Source organism: Antechinus flavipes, chromosome 6 (genome assembly GCF_016432865.1).
Source record: "Antechinus flavipes isolate AdamAnt ecotype Samford, QLD, Australia chromosome 6, AdamAnt_v2, whole genome shotgun sequence".
Lineage (NCBI taxonomy): Eukaryota > Metazoa > Chordata > Mammalia > Dasyuromorphia > Dasyuridae > Antechinus > Antechinus flavipes.
In genome coordinates, this window is record NC_067403.1 from 169720289 (window position 1) to 169748164 (window position 27876).

Below are 27876 nucleotides of genomic sequence, written 5' to 3' on the forward strand. Positions count from 1 at the left end.
GGTCTATAAAATGAGAACCATCCCCAAAATAATCATTTGAAGCATTCAAGAGAAGAATGAGTGGCCGTGTGTTAGGGGAATATTAGGGAGCTGCCTTGTATTTGGGACTTGTTCTGAGCTCATTCAAACCAGTGCTGGTTGAACTAGATCACCTTTGAGATCCCTTCTAATTCTGTCTGAGATCATGGGATTCTGCAGCCCTTTCTAAAGAGAAAATTATAACTGACATTTCAAATCCAGACAAAAATATGCAAATCACACTTCACCAAAACCCAAGTAAATCCTACCTTCTGGATAGATGAATTACATCAAACTAATTCTTACCTTTTGTTTTTATACCAGAGGGGGAGAGAGAGAGAGAAGAGAGAGAGAGAGAGAGAGAGAGAGAGAGAGAGAGAGAGAGAGAGATTAAGAAATAAGATCAGATAGATAGATAGATAGACAGATAGGCATACAGACAGAAAAATAGAAAGAGAGAGAGAGAGAGAGACAGAGACAGAGAGAGACAGAGAGACAGAGAAAGAGAGAGAGAGAGAGAAACAGAGAGACAGAGACAGACACACAGAGAAAGAGAAAGAGAGAGAGAATACACCTCCAAATATGTAGCTATATCCATATCCCCAACTATCTAGGCAGCTTGGTAGCACAGTGGACAGAGTGCTGCGTCTGAACTCAGGAAGACAAAAGGTTAAATCTAATCTCAGATACTACCTGTGTGATCCTGGGCAAGTTACTTAGTCCTTTTTGCTTCAGTTTCCTCATCTGTAAAATGAGCTAGAGAAGGAAATAATATCTTGTTCCCCTTGTCCTAGATGGAAGTAACCACTTCAGTATCTTTAACAAGAAGAGCCCCAAATGGGCTCTTCAGTCAGACATGAGTGAAAACAATTAAACAACCAATATGTGTGCATGTGTGTGTATAAATTTAAAAATAAATATAAATATGTGTGTGTATATAAAATATGCTTTTACACAAACATTTTTGTTGTTTAGTGATTTCAGTCACGTCCTCCTCTTCGTGGATTCCTTTTGGGGTCTTCTTGACAGAGAGACTAGAATGATTTGCCATTTCCTTCTCCATTACATTTTATAGATGAGGAAATTGAAGTAAACAGAGTTAAATGATGCCCAGGCTCACACAACTACTAAGTGTCCGAGATCAAATTTGGACTCAGGTCCTCCTGATTCCAGATCTCATGTTCTATTCACTGCACCACCTAGCTACTCTGTACAATATACATACACATACACTTTATCTGAACCAGAGAGGAAGGGAACAGTTTTCCTATAGGCAGCATTTTTGAGAATATCTTTTATGAAGTGAAATTTAAAGAATATAAAGAAAATGTGGGTATGTCAGGGAAAGTGACAAGAGAAGAGATCATGAAAATAGTTCTTCTAATGAGGGAGAAAAATAAAGTAGAAGAAAAGGTCATCATTACCTGTCCCCTCACTTATTTTAAGAGCCTCCTAAATAGCCTCTTGGCCACCCATCCATCCTCCTTAGAGCTGCCAAACTCATCTTCCTAATGTACAAGAGTTGATATCTTCAAAGGACACTTCAGTGTGCAATAGACCGTGGAAATTTGCAAAACACTTTATACTCATTATTTCATGTGATTTAATATAAAGTAGAAACATCTTAGCCTGACATTCAAGTCCTTCTACAAGCTGTCTTTAGATTAATATTACTCGAAGGTTCTTTGTAGCCAAAGTAGATCCGTAGCTGTCCCCCCAATTTTATCCAACTCTCCCTTGTCCCCTGGTTTTTTTCAGGGCAATCTTCCTGGACCACATCCCTCCCACATTTTCTCTTCCTTCATAGCTAATTTCAAGTAACACTTGCTACAGTTGCTACTTGCCTTCCTTTTATCCCAAGCTCTCTAAGTTCTCTCCCATCTTAGTTTTTAATGACACTTTATCTAGTTTTCTGCTTTGCCAATCACATTTAACTTCATATCATTTTTATTTATTAATGTGTCTACTAGACATATTAGTACCCCCGAGATTGTAAGCCCTAGAGGGCATAAAATAACAATTTTTTAAGCAGTCCTTAAAATTGAAATCTCCTGCATGTGTAGCAGACTGCTGATTATGGTTGTGATTTCCTTGGATTAGGGAGCCCCCAGGGAAGGAAATTTCCTCCATCAGTAAAGATCAACATCATTTCAGCAACTTAGAGCATTAAGTGGGGTTTGGAGGCTTTTCCAAGGTCACACTGCCAATATATGTCAAAGATGAGACTTAAACTCAGTTCTTCCTGACTTCAAAGCCAGCTCTCTACCCAACATCTAGGCAGGTAGATGATGCAATGGTTAAAGCATGGAATCTGAGGTCAAGAAGATCTGAATTCAATCCTGACACCAGACACTTAATAGTATGATACCAAGCAAGTAATTAAATCTTTGCCTCAGTTTCTTCATCTGTAAAATGAGTCTAATAATAACACCTACTCTCCCTCTGGAGTTATTAGGAGATAAAAATAAGATCATATTTATAGGTTACTTTGCAAATATTATAGCACTATTTAAACGTAATCATTATTACATGGTGCTGTCCCTTACTGAAAGTTGAAGAGGCTTTTCAATTAAAGATGGAATAGGAAATAGGAGGGCAAGAGTGAGTATTGAGGGTTTTGATGAATCAAAAATCTCTCTTCAACTAGTTTAGTGATTGATCAAAAGGAGCTACAGAAAGCATTCACAGATTGATGGAGGAAGAATTATTAGATTTCATTGGAAATATATAGTGCAGGGTCACTCTCCTCACAGGGAGGAATAACAGAACCAACAACTACATGTTTTTTTTCCTAACACAAAATTCAGAGGATATATCAGAATCCATATAAAATATTAATCCTATCACAACAGCTTCTGTTGTCACTTTAGAGGAGAAATACCCTATTTATATTACATCCTTTTCTAACATATTCAAATATTTGAAGAAAACCTAGTTTTACTCTAACTAAAGAAGGTTTTTTAGCATGCTCACTTTATGGATTCAAATTGGGAATAAATAGATAGATGATCTTAAAGTCCAAACTCCTCACTTTATGGGTAAGGAAAGTGAAATTCATGGAGATGAGATGACTTGCCAAAACCAACACCAACAGTAAGAGCCAAAATCAGGATTTCAATCTAGGTCCTCTGTACACCTCTGTACACTGTATACCAAGAGCAAGTCAGGAAAAAAATAGAAAGTATTGAAAAATGCCCAATACCTAAGCAAATACCACTACCCACCAAAAATTTCAAGAGTCCTTATTATTAGTTAAATTCAGAATTATGACTATACTCATACAATCATTTGACTGCTATCTTTCTCAGGGTTGCTTGTAAAAGAATCAACACTCAATTCTTCTATGTATTTGGTTAATGTTTACCTTAATGTATAGTGTGCAAAGGATTACAAATTAATTCCTCACAGGTTTGAGAAAGGTGATGACATCCAGTGACCAGAGGGAGTATGGGAAAGCTAAAGACCTGAGCCTTGCTGGACTGGTCAATTTCTCTGTCTTTATTTCATTTTGTGAAATATTTATTTCACTTCAATAAAACAGAGTAAAGTTCTGGAGAATTTCTTAATTCAGACCTATGTGCTGGAGATGAAGTAGGTAATAGACTTTGATCTTATTATAAATCGACATTATTGAGGCAGATAGAGCATTCCATGAGGGAGACATCATTCCCAAGTATCTGGTAGTGGAGCACAATAGGCTTTCTCTGTGATCACAATGCCTGCAATGGGTTGGGGGGAGGGAACGCTACGTTTTTGTGTCTGGGGTTATCTGAGGTCTTACATCTCACAGTTCTAATTTGACAAGTATTTAAGCACCGACATGTTTCAGGAACTGTGCTGGGATAGAGAGAGAAAATCTAAACCATTCCTCCTTATGAGCAAGTGCAGATAGACAGAAATATAGATAGATCTATCTATATCTATAGATATAATAGAAACAAGTGCAGCTATAGATATAGATAAGCCAATTTATATAGATATAGTAGAAGCAAGTACAGATATAAATATCCATAGGTATATCTATACCTATATAGTATATACTTTTCTATGTACTATATTGTTATATATAATATTTATATCTATATAGTAGAAACAAATACAAATAGATAAAAATACATTTGCATACATCATTTATATATATGTATATATCATTATTTATATACTATAATATATATTATATACATATACATGTGTGTGCATGTATTTATGTATGTGTGTATATTTCAACACACATATAAAAATGTACCAAAATACATACAAAGTGACTTCCCAGGATAATCATTGGTGGGGATCAGGAAAAACCTCTTCTAGGAGGTAACACCCAGGCTAAGCCTTAAAGGACATGAGGGATTCTGAGAAGCCAAGGGGAAAAGGAAAAATATTCCAGGCTTGCCAAGGGTAGGGAATGACATGTATCTTTTGTACAAAGGAAGAGATGAAATGTTGCCCATGGGGAAGTCCCAATAAGCTGGTTAGACTGGAATGAAGGTTAATGAGGGGGAGTAATATATAGCATAGTTATAAAAGTTTGCTCTAAGATTGTTGGGACATCCTATAATTAGCCTAGAGTCAATTTTTAAAAGGAATTTGTATTTAAGACTATACGCAGTAGACACCCACTGAAGTTTTCTGAGGAGGGGAGGGACACAGTCAGCTCTACTCTTAAGGTATCAGTTTGGCAGCTGTTTGAAGCAGGAGAAGGTGAGAAAAAAAGATGCAGGAAAAATCAATGAGGAGATCGTCTTGATAGTCCAGGTTCAGCAAAAGAGCGAAAGGAGGAAGAGAGATGCAGAAGGTGTTGAGGAGGTAAGAGTGACAATATGGAGGTTGATGAATTCACCAAGAAAGGGCAGAGATCAGGGGTACAGCCACTCGTAGGGGATGGGGCACAGAGAATGATTCTGCTCAGGAGATGGAGAAAGGCCATTCAGATGGGCCAGAAGGGGATGACAACAGAGCAAGAAAAAAGAGTTAAGGATAAGAGAATAGACAGTGGGGGGAAGGGTCTCAAATACAAGGATATCAAATATTACAGAGAGAACAAAAAATTGGCCTGAGAAATGAATAAAGAGAATATGATTGACGTAAGCCCTGCTAATAGATAGAGTTGTGAAAAAGGCCTCAGGTCTAATTGGATTCCCACTCTTCCCAGAAGCAAATAAGTTCACTATTTAGATTCATGTGGTAATTCCATGGCACAGTGGATAGAGGGCAGGCTTGGGGTGAGGAAGAACGAGTGGGAATCTTGTCTCATACACTACTCTGGACAAGTCATTCGACTTTGGTCTGCCTCAGTTTCCTGATCTGTAAAATGGGATTGATAACAATAGCACCTAGGCAAATAGAGTGCTGAGCATGGAAGACAGGAAAACCCAAGTTCAAATCTGATCGCAGACACTAGCTATGTGATCCTAAACAAGTCACTTCACCCTGTCTGCCTCAGTTTCCTCATCTGTAACATGAAGTAGAGAAGGAAACAGCAAACTAATTCAGTATCTTTGCTAAATGAACCCCAAAGCGGGTCACATAGAGTTGGACATGACTGAAATGACTTAATAAAAACAATAATCACACCTACCTCTTAGGGCTGTTGTAAGGTTAAGAGGAGATGATATTTGTAAAGCACTTTGCAAACAACGAAGTGCTCCAAAAATGCTAGCTATTACTTTTCATATGCTGAAAATGTATAATGTGAAATACTCATTTTCAAAAATCATCCTAACAATTAAGAGAGACAGGCAGAAAATAAAGGAAAATCTCCCAGGATATCATTTTAAGTGAAGTGTAAGGAGTGGGGAAAGCACCTGCTGGGTGATCTGGAAGCTTTTCCTTCCTATTTACCATGGGGTTTAGGGCTGGATCTGTGATTTCACCGGAATTTCTGAACGAAGAAACTCCTTCTACCAATGCAGTTAGCCCCTTTCTCTGAAACGTGTAGTCTTAGAGAATTGTTTACAGCCCAGGGAAGTTAAGACAGAGCCAGTATATGTGTCAGGAGTCAAGAGACTATCTTGACTTCTAGGTCAGCTCACTACTTACTATCCCAAATTGTCTCCCATTATGTAGGTAGAAAAATAAGATGCTTTCTATTTTTTGTACAATTAAGATCACATACCCACAAGCAATTACAAAACTAGGGGTAAAAGTAACCATAATTAAGACAGCAAATAAATTTCACATCCATAACAAAGGGAAATCTGAAAGAAAATGTAAAAAGAAGAGATACCTTCTTGTATCTCAAATCTACCCGAGTGCTGTCCCCAACTTTTGGGCTGGAGAAAGCCTGCCAGGGACCCACCTTTGTGGTCAATACCCAACTCTGTCTCCCGTTGGGCCTCCCGGACCAAGTCCTCACCTGGCAGTTTCTTTCCACTCCATCTCCTGCCCATCCACCGCCAGGAGCTCATCCAATTCGGTGAAGAGCTGGGGGGGCGCCGGACTGTCATCGTCCTCCCCCAGGATGAAGCGGATTCGCTCAGCTGCCGGGGAGACTGCAGAAGTAAAAATACTTCGATTAAAGACTGGCTGGATAACCTGGAAGACCAAAGAACTATGACTGCGAGATCTTCTTCTTTCCCCAAAGCTGTTAAGTCTCCCTTTGGTGTCCTCCTTGGACATCTTTTCCCCTCCTCTTTGTTCCTTATTTCCTTGATTCTCACTTGATTCCCTACTCTTTTCCACTTTAAGCCTGAAATAATTCAAACTAGCTTATCTTGAGCTCTTCAGAAAGACAGATCCCAGCTACAATTTGGTCTGCAACAAGTGAGAAAGGACCTTTAGCCCCCAGTTCAGTTGAAGGCAGCCTACCCTTCCTCCCCTCCCTACTTTCCCACCTCATGAATTTTTCTTAATTGTTTGATAGAAAACTCAGCTGAGCCAATCACTTCTTCATTCAGCGGTGGGAGGGAACAAGGCAACATCCTAATGATTAGTTCCCCACCACCACCACTTCTGTGTGCTGCCTGGAACCAGCACTCTAACTGGCTCATGGCCACCGTAACTGGCCAACTGCAAGGGTGGTGAAGGAATATTTAACAAACTCTGGCCTCTTCTTTACATGGAAGCAGTGCCCCCAAAATGTTTAGTCAGGCCTCAGTGCACTTGGAAAACAAGCCCAAGTAAAATATTGTACACCTGAGTCAAAGAAAACTCATTTCCCAACATGCTCAAACCCATAATTGGATGCCCTACCAGCTCCTTTTGACCCCTTCTTTTGAAAATTGTGTAATGAAAAATGAACTGGAATTTTCCTCAAGTCCTGGGATTTAGGGGTTATTCTGTCTCCAAGGGCACTAAGAAATGTGCCTGTCAGTTGGATATGTCCAAAAATTCAGAATGGCCGGTGGAGCACATATCATGCTGAGTAGATGCTAAATTGCTCACATGTTTCACAGCATATGTACTCATATAAAAACATAAAACAGAAAAGTTCCTATAATTTACAAACTAAACCAATGAAAAACTAATGTTTTGGAACAACAGAAGATGCTCATCATCTTGAACAGTAATGTCAAGCTTAACCAGAAACAGAGAGCACTAAACTATATATAAGGAGCATTAGAAAACCACAAATTCATGTTATCCAGGTTGCATTGTATATTTATTTTATTAAACATTTTCCAATTACATTTTACTTGAGTTCTGACCAAACTCAAGTTTTGCCAGAGGGTTTGATACCTCTTCTGTAGAGAATATATGGGAAAACAAAGGCAAGAATGATATAGGTTAAGAAGTCAAAGTAGGAGATTTTCCAACATGTATTAATGAAACAAGTATTCATATAGTTTAAAAAAAGCTCCTAAATCTAAATGTAAATAAAATGTTTGGAGATCATATGGAATAATATAAAATGAACATAGGAGATGATGATAATAATAATAGCTAGTATTTACAAAGTGTTTATTATGTATTAAGTACTATGCTAAGTACTTTATAATTATAATCTTAAAAAAATTCTTGAGAGGTAGGTACTATTATTATCCCTATTTTACAGATGAAGAAATTGAGGCAAACAGGTTAAGTGACTTGCCCAAAATCATATATCTAGTGGGTATCTGAGTCTGAATTCTAATTCAGGTCTTTCTGACTCTTGGTCCAGTGTGATCAAGTATTACCTCTGTACCATGGACAGCGTGGCCCTGGACAAATCATGTAACTTCTCAGTGGTGCTAGGAAACTCACTAGGATGATAAATTTAAATACAAAAGAGTATTTCCTCATCAAAAGTTTCCTCCCCCAATTAAATTATAAGTCCAATCCAAAGAAAGAAAGAGAGAAAGGAAGGAAGGAAGGAAGGATCTTTCTTTAAGTGACTCAGGATCTATCTTTAAGTGACTCAATGACTCCATTTCTATTTGAGTTTGACAAACTGGTTATAGATGGGGAAAGGGAATAAGCATTTATATAGCACCTACTGTGTGCCAAGTTCTGCATTAAGTGCTTTACAAATACTTTGATCTTCATTTCCTAAGGTAAGTAACTGTTCTTTCTATCAACACAAAGATCCAGATTAAAAGGAAGGACAAAGGAGGGAATATCTCCTTTCTTTCCATACACTCATGGGCACAGGTAAGGGCAGCCTTACCTCTCTAGTGTTTGATAGAACCATAGCCTTCATATTTCAATATTTTTGATGCTATCAAACAAAATTCATTTCGCTAAGAGGCTCATGACAGCAATTGTGAATAAGAAACCCTACCAACATCAATTGTTAGTTGAACAACATGTTTTTTGAGGACAAATTCCATATGATAGAGCTTTCTTCAGAATTTTTATCCCCCAGAAAACTGCTTTTCCTCACTTCCTTTCTTCTTGTCCTTTCCTCAAAGTTCCCAGATTTAGAAGCTCTAAGAGCATTTTGGCACTGTAATTAAAGCTATATAACCCTCATTGCTCCTAACTTCCTTTAATCTTCACACTGATCCTCATCTCTCTTGTCAAGCTCTACCATCTGCTTGGGGCTTCCTAATTAGTTGTAACCAGAGTCCATTTTCCCCCATACCTTTATGTAAGGTATGCTTTGACCCTAGTGTTAATAAGGATTCTTCAAAAGCAAGTTTTAACATATAACCAGCCCAAGCTATTCTTTATCTGAGAGAAAAGCCACGCGTAGTATCTGTAGGCTGGGAACAATGGGGAAACCAAGGTGGGAATTGGGCAAGGAAAAGGAAGAAGTTGTGTAGTTGTGTATATGTTCTGTAGATCCCTCATCTAGCATAATGTCCAGCAAAAAGTAGTCACTTTCTGAGTTCTCTGCCTAGCCAGGAGTCAGCAACTTAGTGACGCAGTGAAAAGAGCATTGTCCTTGGAGTGAGGAAGACCTATATTCAAATCCTGCCTCCAATAATGACTATGCCCCTGAGATGAGGGTCATCTAAACCCTCCCGGCTTCAGTTTCCTCATGATGATACTACCTAATTATTTTTATAGAAAACTCACATAAGATAAGCATTGACAAAGTGGTCGGCAAAGCAATACAAGAACACTCTCAAGAACTTTAAAATCAATGACATGGGAGACACTGGCATAGGACCGCCCAGTATGGCACACCTTCATTGGAGGTGTGTTGTGCTCTACAAACAAAGCAGAATTGAATTATTCCAGAAGAAATGCAAGATGCATGAAACTAGAGAAGCTATCCCAAATGTTCTTACAGGCTATTTGTGTTCGACCTGTAGCAGAGCTCAGATTGGGCTGATTGGCCACAGCCAGACACACTGTAGTTAGACTATAATACAGTGATGTCATTTTGGTCCTCTCCAAGAACAAAGGACAACAACCAACCAACCAACTGCACCTAAGACAATCAAACAAAAACAAAAACAAAGCACCGTGCAAATCTTAAGTGTTATTTACACGCTTATCATCATCCTTATCCAGAGTTACTGCAATCATAAGGAAGTGGCTAAAATTTGATAGAAATATTAAAGACTATATGGAGTGGTGAATAGAGAGATGAGGAGACCTGAGTTCCAATCCCATCTCTGAATTTACAAACTGGGTATGGTAGGTAAACTGTGTATCCCCAAAGAACTTTCTAAGATGCTAAGATGCAGAAGGGAAAACAATATGCCTTGGTAAAGAGAGACCTTAATGGGAAATTCCCTTCACTAATAAAATCACAAACCCTAATTTTTTAATGTGCACATGTCTGAACATTGGTGAAGATGACTCTGGAAATTACAAGTCTTAGCTTTATTTTTACACAAAGATTCAGGAAGGATAAGTACCTTTTCTCAGAACTCCCTCCATGACACAGATGGAGACCTAGCTATGACTTAGCAGAATGGTCATAAGCAGTTGCTTAAGCTTCATGGAAGGTGAGCAAGTTCCCCATGAAGCAATTCAAGAACACAGGTCTCCCTAAGCCCTCCATCCCCCTCTTCTTTAGTGCAAGCTTGTTTTTGTCCTTGAGGGGAAAAAAATCAGAAATTCAACATGCATGCAGTAGAAAGAAAACAGTATTTACTGTGCAACCATTTACCAAATTATATAAAAAGCAGAGTCTGTCCGGCTAACGCAGCATCCTTTATCAGTACAGGAAGCCTGGCAGAGTAAAGCTAAGTAATGGCTATAATCAGGCTTAACTTGTTTTACTCTGCCCTGCCCATCATGTTCAGCAATGAAAGAGATGATTGTGGTCCAGAGCACAAAGCATTGGAGGGGTTGTGGATCTAAGTGGAGGGTCATCCTGGGAAAATGGTAATCTTGTGTGGAGAGCCAAGAAATAGGATATATTTGATGGGAGTTTTCAGAGAGCAGCACAGGGTTCTGAGCTCCACTGAACTTTCAAAACCAGCTGATCCTTTTGACAAAGAGAAAAGTAAGATCAACAGAATGGTTTTATGACCTGCCTAAGCCCACATAGATAGTAGGTAGGATCTGAATCTAGGTTTTTTCATGCTAAACCCATAGTTCTTCCTTCTACGTCAAATACACCTTCTTCACCTATGATGCAACATTCCACCTCCCATTTCTGGTAGCTTTACATAAGCAGTAGCCCATGCTGCAAATACTCTGCCTTTACACCTTTACCCCTTATTTTGCTTGGCTTCCTTCAAGACTCAGCTCAAATACTATCTACTTCAGAAAGTTTCCTGGTCCTTCCAGCAGCTGATCCTTTGCCTCTCAGATCTCTTCCTATTTACTCCACATATGAATTAGGCATTTATGAAGTGCTTACTATATACAAAGCACTAAAGCTAAAAGGGGACATAACAAAGGCAGACTCTCCTAGTCTCAAGAAGCTCACGTGCTAAGGAGGAAGACAGCACACAATTGCAAGTCAGGTGGAAAAGTCCCATGATTCTCAGGGTGCAGTGACAAATCCAATGGCAAAGTCTCTCCTTTAATGTCATTATTCAGACATGAATCCCATGGTTCTTGGGTTCATTAACACCCCCTGGTATGATTCATGCAGCCAAAAGGAATGTAAGGGTCAGCTATAAACTAAATGTTGCTAAGCCATTATCAGTGACCCACATAATGTCTCTTGAGAGCATCAAGTTTGGAGTTAGCACCAAATTGATGGGCAGACATAATAATCAGGTTATATTTCACAAGGACATTGCAAAATAGAAACAAAAAGAGTCCAATAAGGAAAAGACAGTGCATCACAAGGTGATTATATATATATATATATATATATATATATATATTTTTTTTTTTTTAAATCTAGGGATTACAGCAGATGATCAATGATAAGCAGTCAATAATGTAATACAGCTCAATTCAAATCAGTCTTACTGTGTCAACCCCTAGTTTGGATGTTGGGAACACAAAGACCAAATCTAAATAGTTTCTGCTTTCTGAGTGATATTTTATTGGGGAGTAGGTAGTGAGGAATAGGAGGAAAAGCTACAAGTACATAGAGAGGCAGCTAAGTGGCACAGTGTCAGAAAGACTTAAATTCAAATCTAGGTATGATGGTAAATATTTAACCATCAGCCCTCTTCATCTGCATATGACTGTTTTCTCCCAACAAAACTATAAATTAAGCCCTGGTGTGTAGCACTGGAGATTTCCAAAGTACAAAATGCTCACATTGAAAATTTAACAATACGCTGTCTAAAGCAGGTTCAAATTGACTTCAATATACCTTTGGCTCAAATTTTGCCTCAAACACTTGCCAGATGTGTAACTCTAGGGAGGTATCTTAATCTCTATCTGCTTAGTTTCCTAATCTGTAAAATCCAAGATTGTCGTGGGGATAATGTAAGATAATATTTGTAAAGTGATTTTCAAACCTGAAAATACTCTGTAAATGCTAGCTATTGTTATCACAGGATGTTCCAAAAGTCTTAGTGCAATATTAAGCTATTAATGCTTCTATAGCCTGTAGGACAGTCTGGTTAACAATAAGCATTTTGGAGATTCTAAATACATCATTCCCTATTTCCCAGATGCTCAAGGTCAAAGCTCCAGAGTTACTATGGACTCTATCTTTTTATTTCCCCTCTATCAGTGTCCAAGTACTACTCTTGTCCATTCTTCTTTCAAAATATACCTTTGGTTCAAATCCTGCCTCAAACCCTTGCCAGATATGTAACTCTGGGGAGGTATCTTAATCTCATTCATCCTTCTCTGCCTTTTCATTACCACTCTAGCTCAGACACTCATCATCTCCACTCTAGCCTAGATATTCATAGCCTCAAGCTTGAAATAGTGCAGCAGCTTCATAACTGGCCTTAAAGCCATTCCCAGTCCCAGGGTAATTTTCTTAAGACAATGATTTCATCATATCATTCCTTAGCTCAAGACATCTCAGGATTTTCCTTGACCTACAGGATAAAGTTTAATCTTCCTATCTTAGGGCCCAGGAACAAGGGCTTCTGTTCTTTAGTCCTTTGATCTTTCCTGTTTTAGGTAAAGGAAATTAAAGATGGTTATAATTTTGTGACCTTTGAAAGGTCAGGACTGTGAGCCACCAGTCTAAAAGCGAGATTCCATGCTAGGATTTGCCAGACCCCAGACAGTGCAGAGTAAAGTCCTAAGCTGCTTTCCTGCCTAAGTATAGCAATAGTATAGATGATGGCATTTGGCTTTAAGAAGTGAATTTAACTGGGGGATTGCATTGTAGAAACTGGTTTATATCAGTTCTTCCCAGGGACTGAGATAATAGAGGTCCCAGGAGAATATATCCCCTGAGTGTTGAGGGAAATGTTTGTGGGCATCTGTTTTTGTGTAAACCTGCAAAGTAAAGATTCCTTTGGAAAAACTTTAAAAAATAAACTTGCTAGCCTTGCATTCAGGTCACTACATAATTGGGCCCTGCCCTTCTCATATTATCTCCAGCTATTCTTCCACATGGATCCTCAGAACCAGGCATTTTTGATGTCTTCTGTAAAAATCTATATCCATTCTTAGCTTCAGATTGCTCATAAGCCTTCCTGAAAGGTCCTTCTTCTCCAGTTCCTACACATCCTGAACATCTTAAGGCATACCTCTTCCCCAATCATGAAGACCTGAGTTCAAATCCAGCTTAAGAAAATTACTAGCTATGTGATTCTGGACAAGTCACTTAACCACTGTCTGTCTCTGCTTTTTCAAATGGAAAATGGAAGTGAAAATAAGACCAACTTCACAGGATTGTTGTTAAAATCAAGAGATAATATTTGTAAAGCATGTCAAAGGCACTTAATAAATGCTTATACCTTTTCTTTCTCCTCATTGCAGTCTATTGCTAGCTTTCCTTTCTCTGGAACTTTATACCTCTTCCTATTTGTACCACTTACCTTGTCCTAAATCACATCCTTCAATTAACTATTACTCAACTCTTGGATGTCCCCACTTTCCTGGTAGGTTGGGAGGTCCTGATGAGATGTCTTAAGATTCCCTCCAACTCTCTTATGCAGAAATATGTACATAGTAGGTATTCTATCCTTTGTGAATGAATGAATCAATTTCAAATGAACATTGAACATTTCTAGGTACATAAAAGCACAACTATGAAAAACAGATCTTTTACAAAGTTTAACACCATCTCTAGCAAATAGTAAGTGCTTAATTACTGTTGACTTAAACTTCCAAAGTAGAAATCTGCATCTTAAATTTATGTCAGATTTTAAGAAGGATATTCTGCAAGAGCTCTTAAGAAGGGCACCTTCTAACCTTTTGTGAATGGAAAGCTAGGAATCAACGAAATGTTTATTGTTTATTATATGAATTTAACTCAGAACACATCAAAATGATATACCTTAGGCTAAGATAAGCAACTCTCTTAACTGGTGCTCTTGGTGCCTTCCTGCTAAGAGGTGATCTCCTTTATCTTACATCTCATTCTCATTCTCTCTCTCTCTCTCTCTCTCTCTCTCTCTCTCTCTCTCTCTCTCTCTCTCTCTCTCTCGTTGTCTCCTCCATTAGAATGTGAGTTCTTTGCATTCTTCGCCTTTCTTGTAGTCTCACATATGTATATGTCTTTGCCTTTCTTTGGATCCCCACTACTTAACACAGTGTCTGGCGCATAGAAAGCACTTAATAGTTGCTGATGGACCAGTCAATAAATCCATATTGCTCAAAGATAATTATCTTACCAGCCTTATAGTTGCCTAAAATGGTACAAAGAACCATAAAACATGATTCCTGCCCCCAGAGAATAAACAATCTATTGAGGAGCTAAAATTATAATCTGCAAAAACTGGAAGAAAAACATAAGAGATGGACAACACTTCAGCATCTAAAGGCAGGATGTGTTTGATTATATAAAGCAAATTGAAAGGGAATTCCAAAGAAGGAGAACACAAAGCGATGTATGCAATAGTTTAAATAGAAGGTTGATGGCATATTTAGCTTATTATTGCTAACATCCATTTGTGAATGTGTCCTTTTATTTCTGAAGGAGGAAACATCCAACTGTGGCCGCCCCAAAGGCTACCCATCAATAAGAGATAATGAGTATAATGAACAATTCCTGCCTAGCAGGAGCCTGGGAGCTGGTAGGGATGTTTACATGCATATGGCAGGCAAGCAGGCAAATGAGGGCTCCTGGGAGTGGAGGTTTTCTATTTAAGAATCTTGGACCACCATTTTAGAAAACTGAAAGAGCAAAAGGAAGTGGAATGGAAAAATTATATGTGCTATACATACATATGTCATTTATATATAACATAATATATATGTATGTATATGTGTATATAGGTGTATATATAAAGTATATGTATATGCAATACACATATACACCACATCAATGAAACTCTTATCCCCCTACCTTCTATTCACATTATTTATATATGTGTGTGTGTGTATATATTTAATGTATATAAAATTAATTATACCAGGTGTCCCAAAAGTCTATTTTAGTTTAAAGCTTTAAGTAGCTTTAAATAGTTATTAAATATCTTTAAATCTTAATATCTTAAAGACTTTAAATAGCTTTAAATAGCTTTAAAATACACTGTATTTTGAGGACACTATTGTCTCTCCTATTAGAATGCAAACTGTTTGACGGTAAGAATGATGTTTTAGCCCTTTTTTGTATCCAAGCAATCATCACAGTGCCTAGCATATAGTGAATTCTCTATAAATACTTCTTGACCTGACAACTTCTCTGTGCCTCAGTTTCCACATCTGTAAAATGTAAGGTTTGTACTTAATCTTTAAGGTCCCTTCTAGATGGAAAATTATAACCCTGTAACTTCTACAATTTATTTTCAGGGATTATACAAGCATAAATGAAAATAGAGACATTCTTTTTCATCTGTATTAAAAATAGAGATTTTATATATTTATGTATCCAGTATATGTTTACATATATATGAATTAGGTATATCTATACCTATGTGTATATGTGTATATACCTATACCTATATATGTGTGTATATATGTGTGTGTGTGTGTGTGTGTGTGTGTGTGTATCCTTACTAGATAGTACTTTCTTTAGTAGTGGAAAAAGCACTAATGCTAAAGTCAGATCTGGATGCAAATTTTAGCTACATAATCCTGTGTTAACCTCTCTGAATCTCAGGTCCCTCATCTGAAAAAATGAGGGGTTTGGATTCAATAGCCTTTGTGGTCCCTTCCTGCTGTAAATCCATGATGCTGTGTAGATAGATACAGAGCTGTGTATATTTACAATGCCCCCCAAATATTTACTTCTGATTTCTCATTTAACAAGACAGAATGCAGCTAATTCCTGTCTCTCTGTCATCATCATTGTCATATTAATTATAATATCATGATTTTTCATAGAAATAGAATTCAGAAAGGACACATAAAGGTCATAGAAACCCTTTGCCAGCTTCTAAATTATGTTTACCTATGTCAGATAATGACTAGATTCTCTGAATAGAGATAATTATTGCTATACTCTCTGAACAGATAAATCAGGCAATTAAATTTTTTTCAAGTTAGTCAAGACAATAAAACCATTTAACAGCACTTATTAGGGCAGGTAATTTAAATACTACTTAACTTTCCATGTACTAATAAGCTCCCACTCAAGAAACTCTTGTCAGTTACAAGGATTACTCTTAATAAATCATGACAGCAGTACCCAACTTAATAGCATCCATAGCATGAACAGTTGGAAGCACATTTAGATGACTAACCATCTCCATACCATGCCCTTGCATTCCAAGCCTCTCCTCCAATGAAACCTTGAACTCTGACTCCTGGGAAGTATGGCTCTGGAAGTGAATTTTTACCTAATCTTGCCTGGAATCAAGCCTCCATATTACTTCTTAATCATCTCCACATCATGATGCTGACCATGTTTGCCATTCTCTCCTAGTTGTTTCTTTGTATTATCTTCCTCTGCCCTTCATTAGAACGTAAGCTCCTTGAGATAGATATTGTCTTGCTTGCTTGTATTGTATCTTCAGAGCTTAGCTCAGTGCCTGGCATAATAAGTACTTAATACTCTATCCATGCATAGATTCATTCATTTAGCTTTCCACCTATTTATCTATCTACCCAGCTATCTATCATACATGCATCCATTAATCCATCTGTCTACACACTTAGTCACCTATCTGTCCATCTATCCATCCATCTATCTATCTACCTAACTACTTATCCAACCAGCCATCCAGCTCTGATATTTGGAAGCATAATTACTTCCTCTACAGATAACAAGAGGCAAAGTAAATTGGCAGCTGGACAATATAGGTCTTTGTGGAGCCTATAGAGCAAGTTGTCCATCATCTTTGTGTCTTCCTTCAGCATTTCTAAAATGAAGAAAGTTCCACGTCTTGAATTTCTTGAAGACTGATTTCACTAGAATATTATGAGTACTGATAAGATGAACACTTAGAATTCTTAAAGAAATAGAAACAGGTCAAAATCCATTCTTAAATATTATCAACCCTTACCCTTCCAATCTATTCTGCAGAGAGCTTTGAAAAAGATTTTAACAAAAGTTTTAATCTATGATGTATGTATGTATGTATATATGTATCAAATAAGAAAATACATGCTCTGTAAGCATGTTTTCTTTCTTCTACAATGTTTCCAAAGCAATCATCAAGAAGTACTCTGTGATTATTCTACAACCTAAGTAAAACTTACAAGATTCCAGGACACAACTTACTAGGAAACCATTTATACTACTTGTTATTACTGACTCTGCCCTCTGTCCTCAGATTAAGAGATGATCCTAATCTTCAATCAAAAGAATAATACTATAAACCAACTGAGATGCTAGAATTTAAAGGATCTTAACTGTTTTTGTAAAATAGCATGACAAGTATCTATATATCTAAGAAACTCTTTTGGTAAGGGATGGTAATCTTTTACATTCAGTCTTGTCTTTTATAGTATGTGTTTTAAAATAGGAAAAGTGGCAATAGATGAAAGAGGAAAAAAGAAAAGAAAAATATGATGATGATGAAGAAGGAAGAAGAAGGAGGAGGAAGAAGAAGAAGGAAGAGAAAGAAGAAGAAGGAGGAAGAAGAAGGAAGAAGAAGAAGAAGAAGAAGAAGAAGGAAGAAGAAGGAAGAAGAAGGAGAAGGAAGAAGAAGGAAGAAGAAGAAGGAAGAAGAAGGAAGAAGAAAAAGAAGAAGGAAGAAGAAGAAGGAAGAAGAAGAAGAAGGAAGAAGAAGAAGAAGAAGAAGGAAGAAGAAGAAGAAGGAAGAAGAAGAAGAAAAAGAAGAAGAAGAAGAAGAAGAAGAAGAAGAAGAAGAAGAAGAAGAAGAAGAAGAAGAAGAAGAAGAAGAAGAAGAAGAAAAGAGGTGATGGTAGTGGTGGTGGTGGTGGTGGTGGTGGTGCAAGAAGAGGAGGAAGAAGCATAGATCTCATGGATAAAAAAATTCTTAATTTATTCTATTCTGAGATTTGGGGTTTAACAGCTTTTCCTTAGATTTATTATGGGAGTAGGAGGGAGTACATTTCATCTGTTCCTTCTCCCTAGCAGCTAAGGTAACTGTTGATACATGTAAGGACTCTCAAGGGCCTGGTTTCTTCTACTCTTTGTGTTTTTTTTCCTATGAAAACATGTGACTCAACAGAAATCTAGAGATTTTTCTAGCCTAGAAAAGTTGGAAGTTCTTGAGTATAGTCGTTTGCCCAGCAAAAAGCAATCTCTGCAACAACTTTTTCAAAAAGACCACTGCCCGGAGAAAGAAAAATTAACCATGAGTGAATTGCTTTTACTTCTTAGTGCTGAGATAAAGGTGAAAATTCTATTCAGCCATCTCATGAAGCACTTCACATGTGAAGCATTGAAGGATGAAATGTTCACTTCCCAAGATATTATTACTGAAGTTATGAGTTATGGTTTTGTATTTTAAGTATAATGAGTATGATTTTGTATTTTATATTTTATATTTTTTATATAATTTGTATTTTATATAAATGAATATATTATGAATATTTTTAATATTTTAATCATTTCTTTTGTAATGCAGGAAATAAGTATCTGTTCTATTCTTGATCTACTCTGTATATGGGTATCTTCCTAGAAGGAACCTTGTTAATCCTTCTGGGGAATGAGCTAAAATTAATCATTAAGAGATTTTTCCCTAGTACTCCAGAATGTAGACATGATGAACCAAATAGTACAGAAAAACCTAAATCCCTTTTTAGGGTCAAGTTCCACCAAGGCTGAATCTAATCTACTGGAGTCCAGAGTAGGGATTCTTTATTGAGGGAAGGCAACAGATTTAAATTTTAATGTAGTATCTAGAGAAATAATCCAAAGTGACTTTCTTTCCTAATAAAGGGGAGAATGGCTAGGGAAACTATCAACCTGGAAATCACTATTTGTTGACAGTTTTAAAAGCATTAATTCAAAAGGCTCTCTTCCAATAAGAAGTCTTCTATGTGTATATCAAAATAATATATGATACCTTAAAAAATTCAACAACAGAGATCTTTGTTCCACATCACTCTGATAATCACTTTTACATTGTACATAAAACAGAAGACATAAATTCACCACAGGAATGGGTCATTTTTGTGGATAATACCCAGTGAAAATGCAAATTAAGAAGGAATTTTCTTTAGATGCCAAGGACTGTCCCCACTTCTTTTTTGCGAAAGATGTTGTGCTGATGGCAACAAGCCATAGACCACTACAGCGTCTCTTCAGTGAGAGTAGTGATCATTCCAAAGAGTTTGACCTAATTAATTCTGTAGCTGACTCAATATCTCTACATCCTGGAGCCCACCTTCAAAAAGCAATATTTTAAAATCCTGATAATAATTAATGAGAATGAGACATCGCAGTGAGGTTTTCAAAGTATAATCTCATTACTATCCCATGAGGCAGGTGAGCTCATTATTATAATTATTCCCATTTTACAGATGAGAAAACTGAAACTCCTAGAATTTAAACTAACTTGCCCACAATAATGTCAGAGCCAAAAAAATGGCATCATGTCAAAGATATTAGCTAAGAAGAGTCCAGTCATAACCTATATCAGTATTATCTGTGGACAAAATTAACCTGTGCTTCCCTAGAAATCCACTCACACTTCTCCACCTAAGTGACTAAATAAGTCTGTTTAGATGGCTCAGTGGATACAGCTCCAACATTAGGACAACTGCATACTACTGCAGTCAATTCATGGCACATGAATACTGAGGCTGGAGACAGGAAGACCTGAATTCAAACTTACTAGCTACGTGACCTTGGGTAAGTCACTTAACCCTATTTGCCTCAGTTTCCTCATCTATAAAATGAATTGGAAAAGGAAATGACAAAACTGCTTTGCCAAAAAAAAAACCCAAATGAGGTCACAGAGTCAGTCACAACTGAACAACAATAAACCAACCAAGTTACTATGCTGTGTAAGCCTCCTCTGGTTTATCCACAAGGGTTTACCCCAGTTTTAGTCATTCTGAGATTAGTTTGCCATATCCATAAACAACTGATTGGGAAACCATACACATTAAAGAGGAAAAATCAAGTAACTGTCTCACAGGAATTGGGTCATAAGGTGATAGAGAACGATTTCTTCCTGGACATGGGAGAAAATGAAGCATCAATCAGAAAGGGAGAAACAACTGCAATACAGCAAGCTTCTTCTATAAAATCGAAAAATCCCCTAGCCTCTAAGTAGCACAGCAATCATTTGAGCTTGCTTTAATCTCCCATTTCCCAATCCATTTATTTTTGTTCTGATAGAGCTACCCACGGTAAGGCATGGATGATGAATCATTCTGCTAGAAGGGAACACATCAGCATTTTCTCCAAGTTCCACTTGGGCCAATTATCAGTATAATTTATACCTTGAGGTTGCTAATGTCAGACTCGATTCCTATCAACATTTAAAAAAAAAAAACTTTAAGGTTCTCAAAATAAACTATACAGACTTACTTTCACACATCCTATGCCTGCCTCTTATATAAAAGTACTAAATTTACAATTCCAATTACAGGACAACTGCTACGCCAAAACAATCAATTAGATGGCATCAGAAACAGATAAATGGCATGGGGGACAGGAAGACCTGAGTTCCAATTCAGCTTTAAACATGTACTAGCTGTGTTTCCTAGCCTATGGAAATCATTTAATTGCTGCCTACCACAGTTCCTTCAACTGTAATATATTATACAATGTAATCATATATAATACTGTGAAAATAATGATAGTACCTATTTCCCAGAGGTGTTATGAGATAATTTGTAAAACAATGAAAACAGTGTCTAACATATAAGTGCTTTCCTTCTTTCCTCCCTCCTTTCCTTCCTTCCTTGCTTTTTTCTTTCCTTTATTCCTCCCTTCTTTCTTTCTTCCCTCCCTTCTATCCTTCCTAACCATGAAAGATACTCTTGCCAGAAAATATTCTTACAAAAAGCACAAGAACATAAACACCCCCAACATGATAATACATACCTAGAAATATGTTTAGGACCCTCTGATCTCCTTCTCATAACACAGAAAATTTCATCTACTTCCTCAAGGTGGTAATACTAACCATCTTTTGGGAGTGGAGTTCTTAACCATGAGGTCCATTTTTTAAAATGGAAATTATTTCAATATAATTGGTTTACTTTGTAATCTTCAGAGTTGAATTTAATCTATTAATAACAGTCTGAGGAAGGGTCCTTAGGCTTTATCAGACTGCCAGAAGGATTTGTGACACAAAAAAGCCTGTTTTCATGCCCATAGATTTTATTTGAAAATGGTACCTTGGCACAGGATGGGTCAGGGAGAGGATTAGGGAGAAGGCACCATGGGATTTAGATGATAATAATAAGTACAGCCAGTATTATAAGATTTACAAATCACTCTGTATATATTATCTCATTTGTTCTTCATAAATGAAACAAGTACTATTAATATCTCCATTTTGGAGATGAGAAAACTGAGGGTCCAATGGCTTAATTGATTTAGCGCAGGGTAATGAAATTACTAAGTATCTGAGGCAGAATTTAAGCAGAGATCTTCATGATTGCAAATCCAATTCTCTCTCTGTTATGTTATCAAGCTGTATCCTAACCAATCAATGGATCAATAAACATCTGTTAAGGGTCTACTATACCTGGCACTGTATTAAATGCTGAGGCTACAAAAAGAGGCAAAAATCAGCCCCTGCCCTCAAGGAGTTTACAATCAAATTGACAACATGCACATAAATGTATACAAAGCAAGCCAGATAAAGAATAACTAGGGATTAATTAAAAGCAGGGAGGCTGTGGAATTGGAGATAGGGACAAGGGGGTTGGAGAAATCTTCCTATAGAAGGTGGGATTTAGCTGGGATTTATAGGAAACTAGGCAGGTCAGTAGTTGCTATCAGTAGTGCTGATGCTAGAGTTGTAAATTTAGCGGCCTTATGTAACAAGTGAGATTTTGGTTCTTCCCAGAAATGGTAACACTTGAGGAGTATAATTTTCTAACCATTTATAGTAGCAGAATGAATACCAGTCAGTGATCACCCTGAATAAAGCTCTTGTACCTTTTTGTCCTGATAACAGGAAACATGAGGAAAGGAATCAAGGTCTAGACTTGCAAGCAGGAGGGCCTGAGTTCAAAAACTACCCCAAACAATTTCCAATTATATGACCTTTGGCAATAGACTCTCTCAACCTCAGTTTTCTCATCTATAAAATGGGGATAATCACAGCGCCTGCCTCCCAGGATTGTTAAGAGGAGAAAAAAATGAGAAAACTGCAAAGCACTTAGTGCTGTACCTGGCATATAGTAGGCATTTAAGAAATGATTGCCCCCCTCCTACAAGTTATTTTCCTAATAACAAATGTGTTAGGTAGGTAGTACAAACATTACTATTGACTCCATTTTGCAGCTGTTGAAATTGAGGCTCTAACTGAGACCACAATTAGCCAGGATCAAAATCATTCCCTGTAGAATGTCATTTCCTTGAAGCCATCCTTTCTCTCTTACTACACTGAATACCCAAGCATTCAAATTTAAATAATTTCTAATCTTTCTCACCCCAATCCACCTCTAATTAAAATATCTCCTAAGAACACAATTATTCTGGGGTTCCTTGCATCAAGTCTCTCCTAGGCCAAGTCATACTCTGTCCAATGACCAAGCACTGATCTGATGAGTCACTCTTTTGCCCTGTGAACCCCAGTGACTATCCAGTACCTCTTCATTCAAATACAAACACTTTTCTAATTGAAAGCACTCCACAACCTAGCACCAGTCTACCTTTCCAGGATTATTGTGTCTACTGCCCTTCAAACACATTCTTATTCAGAAGACGGAAAGAAGGGAGAAGGAAGGAAGGAAAGAAGGAAATAAGGAAGGAAGGAAGGAAGGAAGGAAGGAAGGAAGGAAGGAAGGAAGGAAGGAAGGAAGGAAGGAAGAGAGAGAGGGAAGAAGGGAGAAAGGGAGGGAGGAAGGGAAGGAGGGAGGGAGGAAGAGGAGAAATGTAAGGGAAGAGAGAAGGAAAAATGAAGGAGGGAAGGAAGGAAGAGAGGGAGGGAGGGAGAGAGGGAGGGAGAGAGGGAAGGAGAGAAGAAATGTAAGGGAAAGAGAGAAGGAAAAATGGAAGAGGGAAGGAAGAAGGGAAGGAAGGATGGATCTTAATTTGCTCATGTCTAGGGAGAGACTCTACATACAGGAAGGCTCTGCTGCAAATCAGCTAGAAGAACCCCATGTTTCCTGTGGCACAATGGAAAGCAGATGATCATGAATTCTTTAATGATATTTCACTGATAAAATCCTATCCATTTTGGACATTGCACCATCTGCCTGTATCAAGGACTTTAAATGGCAAACATGGGTTTGGTTTTTTCCAAGTCTCCAATAGCTGTGGTTGTTGAGATAGGGTCTACAGCACTTGCAGAGACAACTTCTAGGTCACATCTCCAGACAGCTGATGTTTCCCTTAATGGTGACCACAAGGGTGAAGATGGAATTAGGGCAAACTGGGCTGGGACGCACTGCTAGCCTCCTTTAGAACGAGGGCAGGGACTATTTTATCTGTGTCTCTATCGCATAGCCCAATCCTGAGAACATAGTAAGTTCTTAATAAATATTTGTTGATTGAATATTCAATAAAGTCTCCAAATCCATCCTTGAAAGGCTTCCCCCTTCGCAACCATTACACTTTGAAAAGTTTTCCTGAGCAAGAGATTTAGTCTTGGGAAAGCCATCTGTTATAGTTCCAGCGGCTCCTACAGACCACTAGCCAGTAATATACTGAACAAAAAGCCCTTTCAAAACCTGGTAAGTAAAGTTCTGCCAGAAAGGCCATAACCTTAAGTTCACTTCCGAAAAGCCACCACATTTCAGGATTGTGAGTTACTAAGCAGCTCTGGGAGGCATCTGGGTAGAGGGGGCTTGCTGAACCAGTTTTCAAGCATAAAGGGATCAGCTGAGACTTTAGAGAGGGTTTTGTTGAGTTGTTGTTGCTGCTGCTGCTATTGTTTTTTCCTCAAGGAAAGTGGTCTCATTTGTTATGGAAATAAATTTCCTTCAAAGCTATGCTCATGGTTAACCCATGGAATGCTTTGCTTACAGAAAACTTGTTCAGAAAGAGTGTTGGGACACCTCCCGCAGCCTCCCTCCAATTCGGGACACTGCTGGGAGCATGCTGAGCATTCTGAAAACCCACAGGAAGAGCCACAAATACCAAAAAGAAAGTGTCCCATTAACACTAAAGCTCTTTTGCCAAAGTTTGATCAACGATTTATCTCTGATGTATTGAGAAATTGACATGCAGCATTATTGGATACCTGTAACCCCAACACAGTCAGGGCAGGCAGCGAACCTTGAGTCAAAGGAAATGCATTATTAATGAACCCTAATTCTGCATAAGCATGGGTCACCAAGCTGAGACAGAGGCGATACTTAATTCTTCCTGGAGCCCTGTGGGGATGTGTGCAGCATAATTATTACCTAATTGCATGTAACAATTCCAACTAATTAAAAAACCAACCAAAGAGAGTTGGACTTTGGCAGCCAATCTCTTCTCTTCAATCAATTCTTTCTTTAAGGATCCCATCAAGTGAATTGATGTCACTAAGGAAAAAAGTTAGCTGACTTTGTCTGGTTTTGTTACTTTTCTCCCCAGATTCTAGCCCTTTGTCCAACATGGTACAATGAGAAAAGCATGGGATTTGAGGTAAAAAAAAAAAAATCTAAGTTCATATCCTGCCCCAGAAAATTAACTGTGTGATATCAGGCACTTTAACCACTCTGACTCTGTTCCTTACCTGCAAAATGAGAGGATTGGACTTGATAGTGTTCTCCAGCTCTGGATCTCCTATCCTCCCCTATTGACCCTTTTCATTATGCCCTATGAGACCCCATTCTGTCATGACACTTCCTCTTCATCTCACATCTCTTCAGTCTTTTGGCCTTGCTAGAAGGCAGTCTCTCTCCAGCAGAAACTTTCTCTCTGACCACTTCCTCCAATATGTTCTACACCTTTCATTCTCCAAATGTACTGGGCCTGGAGGAGGGATCAATGTATTCCTTCCTCCCCGCTTCCATTTCCCATATTCCATTTCCCTTGGAATTACTCTATAACTTCTTTTCATTTATGGCTCACCTCCATCCAACTATACCACACTATACAATCTTAGTTGTAGTGATTGACCTTTTTTCTCAAGAAGCTCAGCACCTGGATCACAATATCGCCTTCCCATCCTGCTACTACCCTCAAACTCACAGATTTCCCTGTGGTCCTTTCAAATATGCTGGCATCCCAAGGCAACACCCATGATTTGCTTTAATTTCACCTCTGCTACCTCCAGGAATGTTCTCATCTTAGAGCTTCCCCGATATCCACAGCAATAGCATCTTCAAGATGTCGTGAAACTGTGAAATTTCCTTCTCAATCACACTCTTCTCACCAGCTCGTCCTACAACTTCTTTTTCCCCTCACTTTGACCTTGGTCCTTTTTATCTTCTCTCTTCACAGTTTTGACACTAGAGTTGACCAGTTTTACTATACAGTGAACTTTTGAATTTCTGATCTTTTGTCCTGCAATTGTTACTGCTCTGACAACCTTTATCCAGGGATGTTATGAGGCTCAATTAATAATGAAATAATGGCTGTGCAGAACTTTTCAAATCTTAAGATTTATATAATGTGCTAGATAGAGGTTGTGACTTTCCCTGGAAAAAATCACTTAACCTCTGTCTTCCTTAACTCCCTCATCTGTAAAATGGGGGTAAAAATAGAATATAATACCAGGATTATTGAAAGAATAAAATGAGATAATATTTGTAAAGAGCTTTGCAAGCCTTGGAGCAATATTTAAGTGCTTTACTATGCTTATCATTTTTAGTAGGAGCTTAATAGGATTTTAAAATCAATAACATGCTAGAGTCTTCTCAATTCAAAGACAATTGGCAAGCACCAGAAATGAAAGCCAAAATATATGGAACCAGAAGAGAAGGGGGATCAGTTACATAATAGAAGATAATAGCTGGTCAGTCTGAGGGATTCTCTTTTAGTTAAGTTTTTTTCAGTCATGTCTGACTCTCCATGACCCCATTTGGGGGTTTCTTGGCAAAGATACTGGAGGGGTTTACCATCTCCTTCTGTTCATTTTACAGATGAGAAAACTGAGGCAAATAGGGTTAAGTGACATGTACAGGATTATACAGCTCATAAGTATCGGAAATCAGATTTGAACACAGGATGAGGAGTCTTCATGATTCTAAGCCCAGTGCGGTATCCACCGCCATCTAACTGCTCAGGAGTGGTTCACTATAAGAGTTATAAAGCAAACTCTTCCTTGACTAGCTTGTTGATACTGACTTCACAGTAAAACATGGATTAAATGTCATGAAGGATGAGTGTGAAAGGTTTGCGATCTACATCCAGAAAAGAAACAGAACACAAATCATTCTAAGTGAAACTAAATGATTACATATACAGTCACATGCACACATTTGCAAATGCATACATACACAAGATACTTCAGAATGAAAAAAAGTATCCTACAATGTAACAGCCAAAAAAAAAAAAAAAAAACTTTACTGTTTAATGTACCATCTAACCCTGGAAACCACTTATGTTTAACAAGCATAGACATCTCTATTCTGTAATTCTGCCTGGAAAACCTTTGAAATGCCCACTAAGGGTACTTCAGCATCACCTGTCAGCTGCCCAAGGAGACTAACTGACCTCAGCTTGCTTTACATTTTGTTTTCCCTGATCTTACGCATAGTAAACCATGTTAAACAGATGTTCAGAAGAGCATCTCCTAATAACACATTTGCTGCTCACACACAGTTTCTGCAGCTGTACACTGAAGATGTGCTTGTGCTGAGACTAATGGTAATAAACCCAAATAGAAATGGAGCCACTAAGCCACAGATAAAAATCCCACAGCCTGCAAAAAATTATTTGGTTGTAAAATGTAATATCTCTATTTTGTTGTATTTTGTTTATTTTATCAGACAATTTGCAATTACATTTTAATCTAGTTTGGGAAGCTTTGGGGGTATTGTATGCATTGTGAGCTGCATGAGGTCCACATGTCATGTCTTGGATACTCCTACTCTAAAGCCTTACAAGGGAGGTTTCCCTTCTCTCCTCAGCATCGATCAACTCAACTCCAGGCTGAGGGCACTGGCAGATAATGTCACTGTCAGCAGATGACACTGTGTCAAAACAATATGCCAAATCTTACTTTGCTGACACAATTTGGCAAAAATCTGCTCCTGCTTCGATGCTGACATAGATATAATGTGGATTTGGACATCAGTGATTTCAAACAAAGAATCACCATGGCTTTGGTTGTTTTAGTGAGATTGCCAACATTGCCCTACATACTCTCTCTCTCTCTCTCTCTCTCTCTCTCTCTCTCTCTCTCTCTCTCTCCCCCTCAACTGGCTTCAAATAAAGCCACTCACAATTCTCCTTGCTGCCCAAAGCAGGGTGGCATTTCTGCAGCTTTGCCCCATGCTTGGTTTCCCATGCAACAGCAAGGGATGACAAAGATTGTAACTTCTCTATTTCACTCAAGACAAGTTTCTCAGTTATTGTGT

General features: G+C 38.0%; 1 protein-coding gene across 1 annotated transcript in view; it reads right to left on the reverse strand.

The window, feature by feature from the left end:
• SLC4A4 (solute carrier family 4 member 4) overlaps positions 1 to 27876 on the reverse strand; it is a 350270-nt gene that overhangs the window by 227785 nt on the left and 94609 nt on the right. The window contains 1 exon segment of the mRNA XM_051964746.1: positions 6374 to 6509. Within this exon segment, the coding sequence (XP_051820706.1) occupies positions 6374 to 6509 (136 nt within the window).